This window comes from Zonotrichia albicollis, chromosome 28 (genome assembly GCF_047830755.1).
Source record: "Zonotrichia albicollis isolate bZonAlb1 chromosome 28, bZonAlb1.hap1, whole genome shotgun sequence".
Lineage (NCBI taxonomy): Eukaryota > Metazoa > Chordata > Aves > Passeriformes > Passerellidae > Zonotrichia > Zonotrichia albicollis.
Window position 1 is genome coordinate 5,821,891 of NC_133846.1, and position 20,075 is coordinate 5,841,965.

At 53.1% G+C, this 20,075-nt stretch overlaps 1 protein-coding gene across 9 annotated transcripts in view; it reads left to right on the top strand.

Annotated features, from left to right (window-relative positions):
* Nucleotides 1–330: 330 nt before the first annotated feature.
* Nucleotides 331–20,075, top strand: part of ANKS1A (ankyrin repeat and sterile alpha motif domain containing 1A) — a 74,079-nt gene continuing 54,334 nt past the window's right edge. For 3 of the 9 annotated variants that reach the window (XM_074528328.1, XM_074528326.1, XM_074528327.1), the window contains exons 1-4: nt 331–761; nt 16,362–16,442; nt 17,189–17,345; nt 19,129–19,191. In XM_074528328.1, the coding sequence (XP_074384429.1) occupies nt 454–761; nt 16,362–16,442; nt 17,189–17,345; nt 19,129–19,191 (609 nt within the window). In that variant the 5' untranslated portion in view covers nt 331–453. Of the gene's footprint in view, nt 762–16,361; nt 16,443–17,188; nt 17,346–19,128; nt 19,192–19,406; nt 19,466–20,075 lie in introns of those variants that run through there. The other 6 variants (XM_074528332.1, XM_074528331.1, XM_074528330.1 and 3 more) reach the window with 5 other exon arrangements.

A 20,075-nucleotide genomic window follows, 5' to 3' on the forward strand; every position in this document is an offset into this window, starting at 1 on the left:
TTGCCACGGCAACAGCGACTCGGCAGCGCAGCCTGATGACGCACTCTATGAGCGCCGCTATGGAGGCGGAGCATGTCGCCATGCCAACGGCGCCTCCTGATGACGCACTCTATGAGCGCCGCTATGGAGGCGGAGCATGTCGCCATGCCAACGGCGCCTCCTGATGACGCACTCTATGAGCGCCGCGATGGGATGGGCGGGGCGGGGCTTGTCGCCATGGCAGCGGGGCTGCGGAGGGGGCCTGTGCGGGCCTCACCCCGCGCTCGGACCGACCGGCCCCGCTCCGAGCCGCCGTGACACGGCGTTAGAGCGGCCCCGCTGCCCGGGCCCCGCAGGGAAAGCCCCCCCAGACCCGCCCACAACGAGCGCGGCTGAGGGACCGCGGGCAGCGCTCGGGGGCGGGGCCTACCCAAACCCCGCCCTCTGCACCGCCCACCCTCTCAGACCCCGCCCATGCTCCGCCCACCAGACCACGCCCTCTCGGGCACCGCCCCCGAGCCCGGCGCGGCCCCGCCCCGGAAGTCGCACGGGCGGCCGGGCCGGGCCGCGCCGGCCATGGGGAAGGAGCAGGAGCTGCTGGAGGCCGCTCGCACCGGGAACCTCCCGGCCGTGGAGAAGCTGCTCTCGGGGAAGCGCCTCAGCTCCGGCTTCGGCGGCTCCGGTGGTGGCAGCGGCGGCGGCGGCGGCGGCTCTGCGGGGGGCGGCGGTGGCGGCAGCGGCGGGAGCGTCGGCGTGGGGCACCCGCTGTCCAGCCTGCTCAGGTGAGCGCGGCCCGGGGCTGAGAACGGGGGATGAGCCGGGGGCTCCGGCAGGCGGCTGGGGGGCTGCGGGCTGGGAGGGGAGCGGGAGCTGTGGGGCTGGGGTCAGTGAAGGGCTTGGATGCGCTCCGGTTGCAGCGGGACAGAGGGTGCGGGGGATCCGGGAGTGCAGCGGGAGCGCTGCGGGACGTTGAGATGTGGGGGTCCCGGGGGTGCAGCGGGAGTGCAGCGGGACAGAGCGGTGCGGGGATTCCGGGGTGCAGCGGGAGCGCTGCGGGACAGAGTGGTGCGGGGTTCCGGGCTGTAGCACTGCGGGACAGTCCGGGGTCTGTCCCCGCTCTGTGCCCCGAGCTGGGGGATCGCGGTGATTTGGGACCGTGCAGCGAGCGGGCTGTGAGCGGGTGTGACCTGGGCACCGCTGAGCGTTGGGTGCCCCCGGAGCTGCTCGGGCTGTGTGCCCTCGCTGGGCTGGCAGGGCACAGTGACTCTGGGTGCTGCCCCGGTGCCCCCGGCCTCAGGGCGCTGCCGTGCCGGTGCTGCGGATGGCGGCCCTGGGGCTGTGAGTGTCCGGAGGGCTCCGTGGCCGGGGCAGGTTCCGTGTGGTCCCGGTCCCGCCGTGCGGGATCTCCGGTGTAGCTTTCCCGGGTGTCCGGGCCCTGTGCTGGCATTGTCGCGGCTGGCAGTGACCCCTGCCGGGTCTGGGGTCGGCTTGTCCTCAGCCTCGTGCTGTGGAATTTGCTGGTTGAAGCTCTTGGATATTTGTTAGGTTTTTTTCTCTTCCCCGTGCTTTGGCATCACGTCTCACTGCTGGAGCTGCAGCTTTGGGCCATGGGAATGCTCCTGGGCCCTGGGCAATGGGTTTGTACTGGGAGCTGTGGAGGAGCTTTGTGTCCAGGGCCAAGTGACACTGTTGCTGTGCAACCTGGCCGTTCAGAGGGATGTGACTTGCCCCTTTTTTGCTGATCCGTTTTTCCTTTCACATAACCCAGTTAGATACCTGCGGGTTGTTCTGGTGGCAGAAGCCTGCAGGCATGTGAGAGCTCGCTCTGCCCTGGGGTACACGTTTGCCTTTCTGAAATCCACCCTTGGGTCGAGCTTTGTTCTTGTCTTTTGATGCATTAAACAGTCTGAGTGGGATGGATGTGCCCACAGGGGGCTCAGATCAGTGCAGAGGGTTGAGCACCCTGTGAGCTGAACCAGATCCAGCACCTGGGCACGATGGGGCCTTTCCCTGCCTTTCCCTGGCACAGTGCCCCCGGTGCCATGGTCCTGGAGCAGCCCTGTGGTGCCAGGGTGAGCCAGGCCATCCCCGTTACTGTTTCTGACACGTGAACAGGGTTTGGTGCACATGTCTGAAGGAAGGTGACTGTCACAGCTGTCACTCATGTTCTGTGCTCACTGCTGTGAGCAGTGGCTGTACCTGCTGGTGACACTGCCAGGTCCCAGCTGCTGAGCCTGTTTCTTCCTGCACAGCTGGGATTTGTGCCTGTGACACCAATCCCTGCTCTGGCTGCACGCTGTGGGACATGGCAAGGTGTCCTGGGTGCCACCTGCTGCCATTCAGGAGCTTTGTGGCTGTTTCCCACCTCCTGGCCACTTGTTGGGCTCTGGCTCTTCCAGCTTGTGACGAGGTTTGATGAGGAGCAGCTGCAAGGAGAGGCCATAGAGTGCAGGAGACAGGCTGGGGCAGGCTGCAGGGAGCAGACTGATGAATTTTAGGGTGGAGAAAACCTCACCTTTTCCAATGCTAGAACATGGGAGCTTTTCTGATGTAGATTTTGCCCTCCTTGGTTGTGGGAGAAGCCTGTGCTGAGTCAGGACTGTGTGCTCTGCATTTTCCCTTCCTGGGGCAGCCCCTGGCCCTGCTGAGCCTGGTCCCTGGTCCTGCTGAGGCTCCTCATGTCTGTGAGGATCTCTCCTGACACAGGAACTGCTGAGCTGCTCTCCTCCCCCAGAGCTCACTCCCAGAACAGGATCATAAACACTCTGCTGGGCCAGCACCTTTGTTCTTTTCTCCACCCAATTTCAGGTCCCTGTTTTAGTTTCTGTTTAAGTCCCACTGTTTGGATAACCTGTTCCCAAAGCTCCTCTCTCCTAAGGTGCCTGTCACAGCTCTTTCTGTCAGTTCTGCACTTCAGGTGTCTCAAAGATGCAATTTTGGATGGGGTACAAACCAGGCATTCCCTGGAATTCCCACATTACACCTGGTGTGTGCTGAGCTGGCGCCCACTCTGAGCTGGCACTCTTTGGTTTGGGCCATTTCTCCTCCAGAGAGAGCAAGTGCTGCTCCATGGAGTGCTAGAAGATGGCCCTGGCAGTAAATTCCTTGGATTGTGGGGTTTTATCAGGTAACCTGAACTGCCATCAGTGTGTTATCAGTTAAATGTGAACTTTGTCACAGTCTGGGCTGTGCTGCTCCTTCCCAGGCTGAGCAGGCCCTGCTGGGTGTGGAGGCAGCACAGACTCCAACCACCCATGGCTGCAGGTGAGCAGGAAGCAGAAGGGGATGGAGTGGATAAGGCACAGGAGGAGGAATTTCAGACAATTTGAGTCTCTGGAGGAGTGAATGTGCCAGGGTGGAACACTCAGGGCACTGGGAGCAGAACAAATCCCAATGGGAGCTGATGGGAGTGGGGAGTGCTGACAGCCAGCCTGGGGAATGAGCAGGATGCAGGAGGGGGAAATGGGAGTGTGGATTTGCCAGAGCAGATGGTGGGCTCACAAAGAGGTGATGGCTGCCAGGCTTGGGGAGGCTGGGCTCCCTGCTGGCACCCACACAGCCCCTGGGAGCTGCCAGGAGCTCTCAGGAGCAATCCCAGCCCCTCATCCAGGCCTGGCTGCTCCAGTTCCAGCCATGGACCGTGGCACAGGCAGGAACAGCCAGGGACAAACCCACTCTGTGCATGCACAGCTCAAGGCTTATGAGCAGCAGCAAGCCCAGAAATCAGAGCTGGTCTGTGAATCCTCGCGGTTCCTTGGGGTTATGAGCCACTTCTCCATCCAGGCTGCAGAATTTGATTTGTTGTATTGTTTTTGTAGTGGTTCACTGTGAAGTTCGAGGTGGGAAACAACAGAGCAGTCTGTGCCTGAGCTATCAGGCTGCGTTCAGGAGGCTTTGCCAGGAGCAGTGAGGGATGGGTTGTGTTAAAGCCAAAGCTGCAGAAGCAGCTTTTCATTTCCATCCATTGCTGTGCAAAGTCTGGCTCTGTGTTGCCAGAGGGGGAAGCTGAGGCTGCTGCTGAGCCCCAGATGGGACATGCAGTCCCCAGGGAGTGTATCAAGGAGACGTTTCTGCTGGGAATGAGGAGTTTGGGTGCACATCTGCTGTGGGGAGGGTCGAGTGCTGCTCCACAGAAGCCACAGCCCTTGTTCCAGCCCGTTTTCAGCTGCTGCTGAGGGGTCTGGTTCGTTTAAAGAGTGATGGCAGAACACTTGAGGTGGCTTCCAACAGTCCAAGGCTGGTTAGGAGTCAGAAAAATGAGTTCTTTTTTTAAAAAGTGCAGTTTGGTGTTTGTTCTGGAGTGGCTGGTGGTTCACAGCAGGGATCTGACAGTGCCCTGTGTACTCCTGGGGAAGGCTCTGACTGTGCCTGTGTGCTGCCATTCCCTGGGGGAGGGACACGGTGCTGCTGCCAGGGACGGAGGGATTGCCCTGTCCGAGGTCAGGCTCGGTCTGTCTGTCCCTCCACGTGTCCCCAGGCCTGTGGGCAAGCACAGAGTCCTGCAGGAGGGCTCCAAGGTGCAGCTCCCAGGCTTGTCCAGCTCGTGCTTCCCTTCCCCATCCCGAGGGAGCTGCTCCTGCTGCATTCCCACAGAACAGGGCAACGCTGGGTCTTCCCCTGCTGCTGCTGCTGTGATTAATCATCTCACCCACTCTAAACCTTCTCCTCTCCACACCCTCCCGTGCACGGATCCCTGTTTAATTACACACCTGAGCTCAGGGATTGCTGAAGGTGCTTGTGCCACAGGCACAGGTGTGCACCGGCCTCAGCAGGGAATTGTTTCCTAAGTGCTTCTTGAAGAATTCAAAGGCTGCACTTAGTGCCTGTGACTCTGTGGTGTTTTGTCTCTGTGTGATCTTGTGATGCAGTTTTGGAAAGTTTTTGTTTGCTTGCTCTGGTCTGTGCAGTTCTGTGTTCAGGGCTGGGTCAGGAGCACCAGGCTGGGGCATTAACCCTGCCCTGCTCCACTTGCCCAGGCCAGGGGGCAAAGCAGGACTGGTGGTTTCACAGCACCTGGGGCTTTCTTGGGCACATGGGAATTGGTGGGTGGGAGGTTTCCTTCCAGTGAAACCCCCTTGAGAGAGCCCTGCCTCCCTCCCTTCCCAGTGGCTGTGGGCAGCTCCAGGTTTGCAGGGTTTGGATGGCAGGGAGGGGATTGAAAGTGGAAGGCTCTGCCCAGGGGGGTGTGGGGAAGCACTGGAGCTGGCAGGTGTGACAAACCCTGGATCAGCAGCAGGGAAGGGCAGGAGGAGCAGTGTCTCCCCTTCCCTCCTGCCCCAGCAGTGGGTGTGGGTGAGGAGCTGCTCCTCTCAGTGCCACAGGTCCCCTCCAGCTGGGGAAGGCCCTTTGGCAGGGGGCAGAACTTTCTGGAGACGAATGGCTGGAGCAGTGTTTGGTGTGTTGGGAGCAGCTGAGCCAAGAAACAGGGTTCATCCAGCTGGGTTTTGTGAGCTAATGCATCATTTCAGTGAGACTGAAGGACAACAAACAGGATAGAGGAGCCATGGGTGAAAGGTGTGACACAGCACAGGTACTAGAGAGTGGAGGAAACGCATCCATGCCATGCCAGCCCAAAGGAAAGCCCCTCTCAGCTGCCCTGGCACGAGGCACAGGCAGGTCCTGGAGGCTGAGCTCCTCCTGTGGCAGTGCCCCAGGGCTGCCAGGCTGGCTCTCAGCACAGAACAAGTGCTGACACCTCCACCGTGTGTGAGCTCACTGCCTTTCCGGGCTGTGCCATCCACCCCTGCTCTGCCTGCTCCTCAGGTGCAGCTGTGGGGTGCTGTGGTGCTCGGGCTGTGGGGTCCTTTCAAGATGAAATGTCCTCAGGATGGGAAGGTGCCTCTGAACAGGGGTGATGGCTCCTTCCTCTTGTCCCTGCAGCACGAGCTGTGCCCGCTGCTGAGCTGGCACTGTCACTGTCCCAGAGAGCTCTCTCCAGAGCACAGCTTAGTCATGGAAATGAGATAAATCCTATTTCACAGAAACTGGTAAAAATAAAACTATTGAGGATTGATTTGTTTCTATAGCAACCGACTGGCAAAGTGAACACAGCTGCTGTCTGCAGGAGGGAGGAAAACAGAGCTGGAAATGTCGGTGCACCTGGGCTGGCTGAGCCTGGGGCTGGGGAGGGGGCAAAGGCTCCAATAAACACAGGGCAGGAAGGTGTCAGCTGCCTTTGGAGTGAAATCTGAGCTGCAGTGTGTGAATGTGCCCTCTTTACACAAAGCCTGCAGAGCCTCAGAGCTCTTTATGTCCTGCTTCCAAAAAGTTCCACTCCTGCACCCTCATGGGTGGGGAAATGCCCTGCCCTGGGTCAGGCCACATCAATGCCACGTGGTACCTGGGCATCCATCACATCACAGCACGTTTCTAGACCTCAATCCTAAATTACTTTGTCCTGGTGCCATAACAAAGCTGAGAAATACTCAGCTTTGATGAATCAGATTGGAGTTAAACTTTTTTTGATTGCCCTTTAAGTGAATGTGGTGCTGGATGCTCAGCAGGGATTCCTGCAGGTGTTTGTATCCTGGAAGAAAATCGAGTTGGGCCTCCAGACTGCTGGATAAGGGGCTTAAGTTTGGAACTGTTTCTATCTCAGCAGTGTGTGGATTTGTGTGGTTTTTCCTTTTTCCTAAGCCAAGGATTTTAGCAGGCTCTGGCACACGCAGGATGTTGAGTGGCTGTTTCCCCAGGGTTAGTGAGGGCGAGCTGTTGAAATGTTTGGGAGGCTGCAGGATGCAAAGTGCTGGGTCTGTGTTTGGTGCATTCTTGGCTTGCTGTCATGTGGCTGTTGAGGATTCCAGGTGAAAATCAGAGTGTGCATCTGACACGGGATGCTGAGGGAATTACAGGAGTGTGTGTGCATGGCTTCACTGGACACTCTGCAGGAGCCTGAGTTATTCAGCTGGAGGGAAGTTGAGCTGGAGTTGGTGTTTGGGTTTGGTGAGCCCAGGCACATTCACACTCCTCCCTTGTTATTTTAATACTTGGTTTCTTTTAAAGGGAAATTAGATTTTAAAATAAACCTCAAGCTTTTTCCAGTTCAAAGGAAGTGTCTGTAGTGCCATGTGCTGAGGATAGTCCTCAGCACGCGAAACAAAACCCTGTCTGAGAGTGAGTGCCATAAATATGATGTAAATACATTATCTCATTAGATTTTTATCTAATCCCAGTGCCTGCTGTTGTGCAGACTCCTGAGGCGAGCAAGGCTGAAGATGTCATAGGTGGTCTTTCAAATCTAATATTAAAGTGGGTTGGGAATGAGGTGAATTGACTTTTGCCTCATCCTAATTAAGACCCTGAGAAATCCGCTCAAGTTTGGCGTTAGAAACTGCCTGATTTTAGAACAGAATGTGATTCCAGAGGCTGGGTGCCTGCTGAGGTTTGAAGCACCCCCATGCAGGGACCCAGGTGGGCTCCACAGGCTCTTCCTCACTGCTGGCACTTTCAGGAATCAGCACAATTTTTTTAGGCATCAGGAACAGGATTAGGATAAAGCCTTAAGCTCTGAAGACTTCAAAGCTTTGCATCATCATCTTGGTTCTGTTACAAGGACAGTGAAATCCATCAGATGACTTAAACAGGAGACTGTGTCCTGTGGCTTGTGTTGGTTTTTTCCTAGTGCTTCTTTCCAGTGATTTCTTAGCCATGGTTTCCCACTGCACTGTGGGGACTCTGTCAGAGCTGACTGCCCTGTGAGAGATGTTTGACCTCAGTTCATCCTGTGATCCCCATGGATGACTTGTGCCTGTCCTGGGGTGCTGTTAACCCCCTTTGCATGATTTTCAGTTACTGCACTGCCCCTGTGCCCCTTTCACAGCTCCTTTCAGCCTGGGGCAGGCTCTGAAGCTGTGTCTGAGCTCCTGGGGCTCATCTGCTCTGGGTCAGAACAGCTGAAAATGGAGCTTGGAGGATGTGTGGAATTCGTGCTGGATTTGGCATTTTGGAAATAGTTCCTCTAATCTCAACAGAAATTATTTCACAGAAGGAGTGAAACAGGATGTGACCTTGACATTCCTTTTCACTGGAAATAAAGACTAAAGAGAATTGGTTTAAAAGCTCTGAGGATCCTGCTTGTTATTGGGTGTGAGTTGTTACAGCTGAGATATAATTATTTGCTGGGACAGTCACAGTAACCCTGAAATTGTTTGAAGTCATGGAGAGTTTTATCCTGCATATATTTAGGAGTCTGACTGGCATATGTACATTCCTTCTGTACATTAAAAATGTCAGGCTGGGAAAGGCTCTGCTGCTGAAAGCAGCTTCTGGCTGGGAGAGCTGTATTGAGCAGAGAAAAGGCTCAGAGCTGGGTCTGTTATTCTTGCAGAGAAGTGTGCAGAAATATTTCAAGGGGCTTGGAACATCTTATGCTGTATATGTTCCCCAAAGAACGAAGTTTCTTTTCTGGTGAGGAAAAGCTGTTTGAGGCTGTCATTGCAGGCAGGGTCAGAGCTGGCATTTGGGTGAAACCAGGCCTGGAAGCTGCAGATCCACCATGAAGTACATGGGAACATCTCTCTTTGCTGCCTGTTCCGTGATTGTTTCCGTTTTCCAGCCCTGGGGGTGGGTGCAGCTGCCCCTGGCAGCTCCTGGGGAGGGTCCCTGTCCCTGCCAGGGCTCGCAGGGCAGGGCAGGGCTGTCAGCTCCATCCCTCTGCCTGCCTGGCTCAGCCCTCGTGTTGTTCAGCTCCAGCCTTATCTCTGTACAGATAGCACAGACAAGTAATGACAACTCCGAGCAGCTATCTCGGGCTTTGGGAATCATTTCCTGCCTTGGCCATTCACTCCTGATCCTGCTCTCTAACAGACTGGATTTCAAGGATGCTTCTGGAGTTAAAGGATGTCCTTTCTGATTTCCATCCTTCTTTTCCTGAGCTTTTCCTTAGGAGCTGTCGTCCATGTCAGTGCTTTCTCTGCCTGTGCAGCACTGACATGGCAAGCAGAGCTGGTCCCAGAGCTCTGTGGCTGCTCAGCTGTGTCCCCATGTTCCCATCTGAGCCACCATGGGGTCACTTCTCTGTTTGCCCTCCTGCTCTCGCTGTCTTTGCTCTCTCCTTTCCCTGTCACTTGCTCTTTGGGCACCCAATAAAAAGCTCATCAAGGAGGAATGTCTCTGGAGTCAGTGCTATGTCAGTGCCTTGTTTGTGTCCCACACTGTTGCCAGTTAATCTCTCCTTGCTGTGTCTTTCTTTAGCCCTCAGGGACTCCTGGTTAAGCTGGAGCTGGGATTGGTACAGGCTTAAATGGAGCCATGTGGGTGAGTGCTGCTGGTGTGGGCTGTTCAAGGGTAAAGTGTGCTCCAAACGCTTCAGTGGAAGCTTTGTAGTGGCTCTGAGTCCTCCAGTCCCCCCTTCCTCCAGGGCCTTGCCTCTCATCCTGTCATTCTGCTGCTTGGTATCAGAGCAGCTCATTCCCTGTTCACTCCAGCACTGTTTCTCCTGCCTGTCCTGGTGTCCTGCAGCCCAGGATCCCTCCCAGCATCCTGGGCTCTCCCTGTGTGCCCAGAACTGAGCACTGCAGGGCCAGCTCCGATTCAGATCTTCTGTCACTGACCTGGGCAATGTCACAGGGGAAGGGTGATGTCGTGCCAGTCTCTGTCTCACTGCTTTCAGTCTCCCTAAGGCAAAAGTGCACTCTGTGTGCAGTTGTTGGTACAAAATAATTGCATTTGCTTTTTTAATTGCTGTAGGGAAGGGGTAATTCGGTCCCTGAATCTCTGTCTCTGCTTGACTTGGCCTATTTACCTGCTTTTCATCATCTGCCCCAGGTCAGACACGTCATGGTTCAGTGTTCAGGCAGCAGGGCTGGGCAGCAGCCAGGGGTGTGAGCAGGGTTTGGGCTGGATTTGGGGCTGTGAGCAGGGTTTGGGAAGGGGTGGGCAGCAGCCAGGCTGAGGGGGATGTAAGCAGAATTTAGGAAGGGATGGGCAGCAGCCAGGCTGAGGGGATGTGAGCAGGATTTGGGCAGGATTTGGGGCTGTGAGCAGGGTTTGGGAAGGGTGGGCAGGGTTTGGGGCTGTGAGCAGGGTTTGGGAAGGGATGGCAGCAGCCAGACTGAGGGGATGTGAGTGTGGGTGACATGGCACAAAGGGAAGAGCCAGTGCCCAGAAGAAGCCGTGGTGGCCCAGAGGAGCACTGGAGCATGGCTGGCTGGGCAGAGCACACAGACCTTGAGAAGTTTTCAGTGCTGAGATAGGAGGAACATGGGTGGTTATTGTCTCTCTACAGAGAGGCCTGAGGCTGCAGCAGGAGGAAGGTGTCCATGTTTAAATAAAGGATCACCATCCCCACACCCTTCTAAGTGCAAGGTGCTAGAAATCCCACATTCCCACTGAGATGTGTATTGGATCAGATCTCTGTGGGTGCTGGGAACAAAAATTTACTTCGAGGTGTGTTGATGTTGTCTGACAGTGAGCTGAGGGTGACACATTTTCTGCCGTCCCAAAACCCTTAATTGACACATCCATCCCCTACAAGGGCCCTGGCAGGTGGGGGAGGGCATGTGCTCTACCACAATTGTTCCTGCACAAGTTCCTTTTGATGACATTTTTACTCCAAGCTCAGAGCTCTGTGCCTGTCAGAAGGGAGCAGCACAGATGGACATGTTGGGCTCCAGACACGATGCTCCATTGCTGTTGGCTGACTGACACGTCCCGTGGGATTCTGCAGCTTGTTAAATCATCTCACAAAGGAGAAGGGGGAGGGAGAGCCCAGTGCAAGGTTGCCAGCTGCAGCCAGCTCAGTGCTGCAGCATCAGCTGCTTGGTGGTTTTGATGAGGAATTTGTGGCTGCCCAGGGTTTCCTTCTATTTCTCTGGAAGTGCTCAGTGAAGGGAAGGCCAAGGGGAAGTCTGGCACCTTTCTAAGGAATTGTGCTTCAGTGGAACCCAGCAGCCTGCACCATCTACATGTCTTGCTAATTTTCCCTGCATCTTATTTATTTTTTAATATTGTATTTTCTTCCATGTAGTGCATTTTCTCCAGTGCTGTGGGAGCAGAGCTGAGCTGCACATGGAGAGTGAGGAGTGTTTACCTGAGCAGTGCTCTGGTTCCTGTTTGCAGTTCCAGGATATTGCTTTATGGCTTTGATAATGCTGCTCAGGTCACTGAATTTCTGCAGGAATGTTTTTGCAGGAATGTTCCTTTTGCTCCTATTCCTCAAAACCCCATCTAGTCAGATGCAAAAGAAGAGAATGGGACGCAGAATCAGTGAGAGGTTTGCCAGCATTTGGGAAGTGTTGTCAAATCTCTTGTCTGTCCTCTTTTAGGGGTTGCTTTCCTGCTTTGAATGAACCAGACTCCATGTCAAACCCTCCCATCTCCATGCTGGGTGGTTGCATTCCCATTTTCCTGCTCTTCCCCCACCTTCATGCTGCCTTTGGCCAGGGTGTGGGCAGGGGGATGCCCTGCTGCCACACACATCAGACCCCAAAGACCCCTCCCAAAGACCCTGCTTGGCTTTCTTTGACTCAATGGCTGATCCTTTGTGCACTTCTCCCAGCCAAGCTTGTTTGGCCCTGGCCTGAGGTCAGAGCCAGTGTTGGAGCCTGTGTTGTGGGGCTGCTCCTGCTCTGTGGCCTGTCATCAGCTGGGAATGCTCCTTAATGGCAGTGGGTTGCAGAGTGCCTGTAATGCTTTTAAGAATAAAGAGCAGCATATGCACTCAAGCCAGACCTATATTTTTCCTGTCCTGCAGCTCTTTATTTGCCCCTGCTCATGTAGCTCCATGCCTGGCCCAGCCTTTCTGTCCCCACTGCCACCCCCCACCACACATTATGTTTAAATAAATGCATTTTCACTGCCAGGAGCCATCCATAAGGCTGGGGCTGGCCTCTTCCTAATGGGGGGTTTTAGCTTGGATGGACACATTTCTATTAGTGATGTCTGGTTCCTTTCTAGTGTGAGCTGCAAGCCCAGGAGTTAAATGTGACCCAAAACAGCCTCCCTGGAAATGAGGAGTGGGAGATGGTGGGCAGGTTCTGAGGGGAGCAGGTGAGCTCACCTTCTGCCTCTCAGTTCCTGAGCTGATCCTTCACAGGCTGCTGGCACTTCACCAACCCGTGCAGGTTTCCTGCACCTGAGGAACAAAGGGCTCTGCTCCTTTCCAAGGGAGAAGGGATCATTTGGCCATCAATGGCCATCAATGGCCATCAATGGAAGGAAGGCCAAGGGAAAGGATTGGTTGCTGCACAGTGTTGCTCCACTGGTGGAAATGCTGGTTTCTCACAGCACCCTGTTGACCTTACAGTGGCTGAACTGTCTGCAGGTGTTGGGCAATGAGGCTGGAGCTGTTGGTAATTGTTGAGAGCTCTTGCTTCACTCAGAATGAGCTGCTGAAGTGGGAGCTTGAGCTCTGTGCAGAGGGCCAGGCATGGCTCTGATGCTGCAGTGTCAGTCAAAGTGCACTGAACCTGAGGATTTTCACTGGAATCCCTGGTCAGTGCCTCTGCTGGAAGTGGGTCTGAGTGCAGACCAGGCTCAGCAGCTCTCGTTCTGGCTGTTGTGATGTGCCATGTCAGCTGGGTCATGTGTCCCACACAGTTCTATGTGTCCTGCCTTTATGGTGGTCCCTGCTTTTCCCTGCCCATTCTGGCATCTTGTACTTGAGCTCATGACCTTCTGACTTTGAGGAAAATCTACCCACTTTTCTTACAACAAATTAAAATCTGGCCCAAGAAGTTGAGTGCAGGAGCAGAAGTTCATGGTTTGGCTTGCTCTCCAGCAGTGGAGTCTGACCAGCTGTTCTCCTTGGGCTTTCTCAAAACCTGCCAGCATGGGCTGAGAGTCCCTTGCCCCAGCAATACACTGCTTTAATCTCCTCCAGCCTTGCCTCAGACATTTATTTGTTTATAAAAGCTGTTGTATTACTGGTGGTTGGGGTGCATAACAAGCAGGGTCCCTGCTCTGTTGGGAGTCCCACCATGCCAAACCCTGCCTGCTGGCAGAGGGGCTGCAGCAGTGCCTTCCTCACATTTCAGAAAAACATAAGCAGCTTCCTAACCCTGAGGCCTTGCCCAAAGGCCCTGGGTTGTTTGTGTTCCCTCTGTAAGCAGGAAATACCAATGAGGGTTGCAGGAATCCAGTGGTTGTGTGGATGTGTGCCTGACCTGCTGTGGTGGCCTCTGGGCAATGGACTCCAGGGAATCCTCCTCCAGCCCTCACTGCCCTCCTGACTCTGTCTCCAAGGCTTTGAGTGAAGAACACAAACATCTGGGGCCAGTGCTTTAAACTTCCTGGTGCCTTTGGGCCAAGCCTCTCGTGTTTCATCTTGCTTTTTGTTTTTGGGGTTGCATCTTGCTTTTTGTTTTTGGGTGTGTAAATACAGGGGTCCAGCACCCTCTGCTCTGCACAAGCACCCTGAGCTCTCCTGGTGCTTCCTTGACCCATGTTAGTGAGACCAGAAACCAGCCCCAAAGGTTCATCTTTTGAGCTGAAAGCATCACGTTGTTCTCCAGGCTTGGCCCTGCTTTAGCCCCTTGCCTGGGGTGGTTTGGGGAGAAAAGTCAACTACTGCAGCTGGGAAGAAAGAAATGGAAAAGCAGGAGGACAAATGTGGTCCTGTTTAAAGGTACTTTGGGGTTTTACTGTGACCTAAAGCATGTGCTTTATTCAGCAGTTTTCACCAGCAGGAAGTTTTATTTAAGGCCTTGCTGAATCATAGAGCAAGAGAAAACTGAGCACAAGAAATAGTTTAAATGGAGCAGATTTTGCTGTTTTCAGAGATTTCCTGATGTCCTCAATGTTCAGTCTTAGTTGTGTTAAGCAGATGTCATCAGGAGCGTCTTCAGGTGCTACCTGGGTGATAGCCAGAGACCACAGGGTAAAAGTAACCTCCCTCTTTGATGTGAAGGGATTTTGGGGGAATTGAGGGAGAAAGGCAATCAAAAAGCAGCAGTGGTCAAACTGGCTCCAGACCTTTACTGGAGACCTGTATTTACAGCATTCTCCTGCCTGTGCTGCAATTGGGGTTTCTGTTTAGAAATCAGAAACAGCCCAAAGGCACAGAGAGTTCTGGGCTTTGTGTTCTGCTTTTCTCAGCACCCTCTTTCCATACCTCAGGAGAATTGTGTGGCCTTTCGGGCTGAGCTGAAGAGGAAGAGGAGGGAAGGGAGTGATGTCCTTTGTTGCAGTCCCTACATTTAAATATAAATAGTTCTCCTCTTGGATCCTTCCAGTCTGATCTTATGGGTGATTTGACCTTTCTTTGATAAAAGCTTTCTTTATTTGCAGGAATAAAAAGGCAAAGGGGAGGGGAGGACATAGGAGATGTTTTTTTAAAAAATATCTTTAGATCCTGGCAGTTGGTTTCTGCAGCACCCAGTGCTCCCTCCTGGGCTCCAGCTTTGCTCCCCCTCTGAGCTTCTTGAACAAACTTTGCATTTTGCTGTGAAGCATTGACCTGGAGATTTCTAAGGAAATGTTTTATCATGGGGACACCACGCTCCAGTGGGGACAGATGCCCCAGGCTCTGGTCCCCAGCCCTGCCCACTGCACCACTGACCCTGCTTTTCCTCATTTCATAACTTCAGCTGAAAGAAACATTTGTGTTAATTGCTGCTGGTTTTTCATGTGCTCACCCTCGAGCAGTTTGGGCTCAGTTTAATGTGTAAAACCACGGGACGCTGGCACTGCCCAGGTTCCAGCCCAAGCAAAGGCAGCACAGGTGCACACAGTTAGAACTGCTCTAGACTGCACACAAGGCTTTCTGGCACTAGTTCTAACCATTAATTGCCATGTTAAATCCAGCAATAAATTATTTGGGCAACCACACTGCAGGAGCCCACTGCCAGGAACAAACCAGAGCTGAGTGCTGCTCAGTCCCTTCATGCTCCAGGGCTGCAGGCTGGATCAGGCAGGGCACTCCCACACTCCCTGAGTGGGGGTTTTGGTGTCTCACTGACCTTCTGCGTGGGGTTTAAGCCACTGTTCCTGTGAACAATATTGTCAGTGCTGGAGGTGTGTCTAGATCTGCATGTGTGTGTCCTCCTGGAGCACAGGATGGTGTGTGGTGTGCAGGATGCCTCAGGATAAGCCTCTCATCCTTTGCAAATTGGATTTTGTGGCTCACTTGCCTGTCCTCTTGGATAAAGTTTCCCCTTAGCTGCCTCTCCTGTAGCAGAGCTCGGGTTCTCCTCTAGACTGCAAAGCCTTTTATAATGCTCTGCAGATCAGGAGTCGCTTGGAAGGGACAGGGACAGACTTTCCATTTCCCACTGAAGCATGCTGCAGAGTGAGCCTGCTGCTCCCTTCCCTTGTGGAGTTCCCTTGGTTTGCAGGAGATTCCCCTTGGTTTGGTTTGGTGCCTTTCCTGCTGGGTGGCTCTGAGGTGCTCCTGGCTGGCAGCCCCCCAGTGATGGCTCCTGTTTTAGGAAGCCTCTGGGCCATGGGAATCGTTGTGATTTCATACTGGGGAGGAAATGGATTCCTCAGAGAAGGCCAGCTTCAAACAGAGCTGCAGCTGGCTGATTTTAAACCATTTCAGCTGGGGATCACAGGGTGCTGTGAGGTTTTACCCCCAAAGAAAACAAAACAGGAAAATGCACCACGTTAGCATAAATAGGATTTTCAAGGCTTGTAATAAGCCCCATGTAATTCCTAAAAGGATGGTGTGTAAAACAGGCCAGCACACACAGATGATGGAGAGCTGAGCAGCTCCAGTTTGCTTGTAAGAATGTGCTGGTTTGAGTTTCATGCCCATTTCTGGGGGAGGGTGGTGGCCCTGGTGAGGGACAGCAGTCACCACACTCCTTCCACAGCAAGCTCAGGAGCAGCACTGGCCTCTCACTCGTGCCATTCTGTGCTGATGTGAGCAGGACACCCTGCAGGGGCTGGGGAGGAGCAATCCTTGCCAGGGTTAATACTCAAATCTGTGCTGCTTGACTTAGGAGCAGGGGAGGGGAGTTAATGCTCTCAGAAGAGAGCACCTACTCTGGGGTGCAGACTGCCAGCAGCTGACAGATGGAAGTGATTTTGGGACAGTGAGAAGTCAGTGTGGAATCACAGTGGTGACCAAGAGCAGACTCTGCATCCCACAGCCTTTGACTTACACCCACCCCTTGTGACTCTTGCTGTGGAGAAGGACAATTTCCCAGAGCCACCAGAATTCTTCTGTGGGGTGGGAATTAGCAGTGGGTCGATGGTTTGCTGTCTCCTGTGGTTCAATGTAATAGACACACTCTGAAGATGCTTTTTGGCAAGGCTGTGCATGGCTGAGGGATGTGAGCAGTGGAGCTCTGACTGGAGAGCAGGATTGAGGTGAAGCTGACCCCTGTGCTCTGTGTGCTGCCCCTGACCACAGTGTCACCCACCTTGGTGTGAGAGCTGTGCCAGCCCTGCCCCTGTTTGGTGTTTGCCTAAGAGTTCCCTGTCTGTTTTTTGTCTTGCAGCATTTGGAGGGGGCCAAACGTGAACTGTGTTGACAGCACCGGGTACACCCCGCTGCACCACGCTGCTCTGAACGGCCACAAGTGAGTCCTGTCCCAAAACTGGGGTGCCAGGGGTGGATTTGTGCTTCCCTGGCCACAAGTGAGTCCTGTCCCCAAACCTGGGGTGCCAGGGTGGATGCTTTGTGCTTCCCTTGTGTGGTTCATTCACCAGCTGAGGCTCTGGTGCAGCACTACTCCATCTTCAGGGGAAGTGGAGAATGTCAGAGCTTTGGCTGCTGGCTGATGTTACATCTCCAAACGCTGAGGTTTTCAAGCCCTTTTGTTTCTAAGCAATTTGGATGAGCTGTAACATGGGGTGAAAGGGGCTCCCCTGGTGACAGTCCCTGCAGTCTTCCTGGTGCCCAGGGTGGTCTGGGTCTGCACCACTTTACAGTTTCCTCATGTGCTTATCACATTTTAAAGTAATTTTAGTGTGTAGATCTCGTGTTTCTCGTTGCTGCCTGAGATATTGAGAAATCAAATAGAGTTAAAATCTCTGTTCACCCTTGTTGTGCTGTGTTCAGCAGAGGCTTGTGGCTGACTTCAGCCCCTGTTCAGCTCCATTAGTATGGAGTTGATGTGGATCCTCCCTGAGCTCATCTCAGCATTATTTATTTCCTTTTTTTTCATTTCCTTTGGCAGCATTTAATAGGAACACTTAAAAATCACATGTCAAGAGGCTCTCTGAAACACTCCTGCTCAGATTAACTTCTTGTTCAGTCCTTGCTGCAGAAGGGGGGCTGTGAAACAAGGACTCAATGTCTCACTGCAGCTCCTGTCTCTTGCAGGGATGTTGTGGAGGTTCTGCTGAGGAACGACGCCCTCACCAACGTGGCAGACTGTAAGGGCTGTTACCCCCTGCACCTGGCAGCCTGGAAGGGAGATGCTGACATTGTGAAGCTCCTCATCCACCAGGGCCCTTTGCACACCAAAGTGAATGAGCAGGTCTGCCTGATTTTCTCTAATGTATCATTGAATCACTTCCCTGGCATGGAGAGAGACTCCTGCAGCTGACCCCTGACCCTTCCCAAACCAGTAGCAGTGGTTGTAAGGTCCTACTTGCTGGTGGGATAGGAGGGGCACTGCCTAAAGCAATACATTCAGCCTGAGTTAGTCATAGGATGAAAAGATATTTAAGTTTCATAGCAGACACATAATTTGAGAACTGCTCAACACTTAGGAAGTGGTCTCCTGCTTCTGGGCTTCTAAAACTAACCCACAGTTTTCCTTTCAGCTGCTGGATAGCTGAGCAGGTTTCTAGTTCTGCAGAGGATCCATTGGCTCCCTCCTTTGGGAACTAATCCAAGCAGCTTTGTTCAGTCTCTTTGGCCGTGCTCTCTTAGCTGCTCTCCTGGCTTGTCTCTGGCACTTGCTCCAGTTCACTAATTTGTAAGTTCTAAGATAATTTTAACAATACTTGCCCCCAGATAAATCCCCAGCCTAATCTTAAAGAATTATTTTTGCAATCAGGCAAGAAAAAAAGCCTCTTGGATTTGTTCCTTTTGTCAAGCTGACGGTTTTGGCCTGGGGTGCAGAGGGAGTGAGGGGTCCATGACAGCTGTGTCCACTGCAGAGGGCTGGCTCCTGTGGAACTGCCCATGGACATCAGAGGTATCTTAAATGCCAGGGAACTTCTGAAATGCTACTGCTGGAAGGCCTAAACATTCCTGTTGTTGCAGGGTTTTGTTTACAGGAACTGGTTTCATGGATGAGCCAGCTGAGTGCTGTCACTGAGCTGCCCCTCCCCAGCACAGAGTGACAGGCCCACACCAGTGGCTAAAGCTGCAGTGGGCTGTGCTTGTCCTGTCCCTAAGGCAGGAACATCTGCTGACCCTGGGAATCAGCTCCTAAACCACTCAGGTGTTCTTTCAGGAGGAAAGGAATGAACCAAAATAGGTTCACCAACCTGCCTTGGTGCCAGCAGGCTAAACCTGGATGTTCATTCCAGAGGTAATTCCCAGGTGGGTCAGACACCCCTGGCCTGAGTTCAGCTCACAGTCAGGGTGAGCAGCTCTGGAATCCCTTCTGTTGATTTGCTCCATGGTAGTTTTTCAGAAGCTGGGGAGCAAACTCCTTTCAGAGGCAGGTTTAGGAGTCCCAGTCCTCCTTTGTGGGGGCCCAAGTGCCACACTGGAGTTTCCCAGGATGGGTAAATCGATGCACCAGGCTGCCCCAGGGATAACTGCTGCTAAAACATCATGGAATGAAAAATCTGGTTGTAGTGCAACTCTGTCATTCCTCCACTGAGCAGGAATAAGGAGGAATGTGTGTTGTGATGTCTCTGGTGACAGTTCTCCCGTTTGGGGCTGTGTTAATCATGTCTCCAGGCACAGCTGCAGGCACTCTGTCTGACTACATGGGCTAGAGTGCAGGTTCCCCAGTCAATCCGACAAGAACTGAGTGAGAGCCCATAGTGTAAATGTTCTGCTCTGAGCAGGGCAGCTAGAGGGGTGATCTCTGCCAAGGCCCAGAGCTTAGTGTGATCCTTGCAGGTAATGTTTCATGAATGTCTGTTTGGTAGGAACCCTGTTAAATGAGAACAGTCAGCTGAGGAGCCTGTGCTTGGAGCCTGGTCCAGGTGACAGCAACCCCAGCTGGAATGGCTTCTGACTGGAACAAGATGCTGTGTCCTGCCATTCCACCCCTTGGAGTCACCCATTGCTTTGTTGCTGTATCTCACCCATTTCATTATCACATTTTTTTTTCTTTTTCCTCTTCCTTTTTGTAGAATGCTCTTGAGATCAAAGAACTCAAAAAGTACGGCCCCTTTGACCCATATATCAATGCCAAGGTGTGTACTTTGCTGTCAGCATTTCACTGCATCATCACTCCAGGCTGCACTCGCGTGCTTCCAGGTGCAATAATACCTGTTCACTTTGCAGCTGCTTGGGGAAAAGGAAATTGGGACCATTGATTTACTGTGGGTTTCTCTCTTCAAAGCAGTTATAGAAACATAATTAAAGGAAAGCTTTTCCTTACTTTCCTGGGGGCTCCTTCCTTGCTTAGCCTTGTAGGACTCGCAGTGATGGTCAGTTTGCTTGATTGGGCTGGATGACTTCCCAAAGGTAATGTTACCTCAATTTAATGTTCTAGGTTTTGTTTCATGTGCTGGTGTTGCTGATAAATGCAAAGAGAAGGAATTTTTTTCCCCTGCTTAACCATGGTTGCATTTTCTCTGTGGGCTGTTTGGAGTGAATTTTGATGCCTTTTCTCCTACCAAATGCATAATGTTCTGTGTTGTTTGAATGGACAGTTAATTCCTGTGGTGGTGGTGGGGAGAAGGGAGGGCAGTGATGTTCCTGCCTCCCTTCCCAAGTCCTCCATGTCCTGCTTATTACATCAGTCTCTCTTTTATGTTCAGTCTGTGGTGTTGTTTGACCCTCCAGCCCTGGTCTCCTGTTCCTGTTCTCTGGCCTGTTTTGCTCCTCTCTTCTTTTCAGTTGTTTTGAGCTACAAAAGACACAACATCAGCTTGTGCAATGAGCTGAGACTGAGCTGTTGAAGAAGCTTCCTATCCTGTATTGGGATGTTGAAGATCAAATTCCTGGTGGTGGTTTCTCAGACACCATTTTTCAATTTTATTTCTAGTGATTCTACAAGCCAGGGGTGGAAAAAAATCTGTTACTCTGTCCTGAGACACCTCTGCCATGAGCCACCATGCCACAGCTGCTTCCA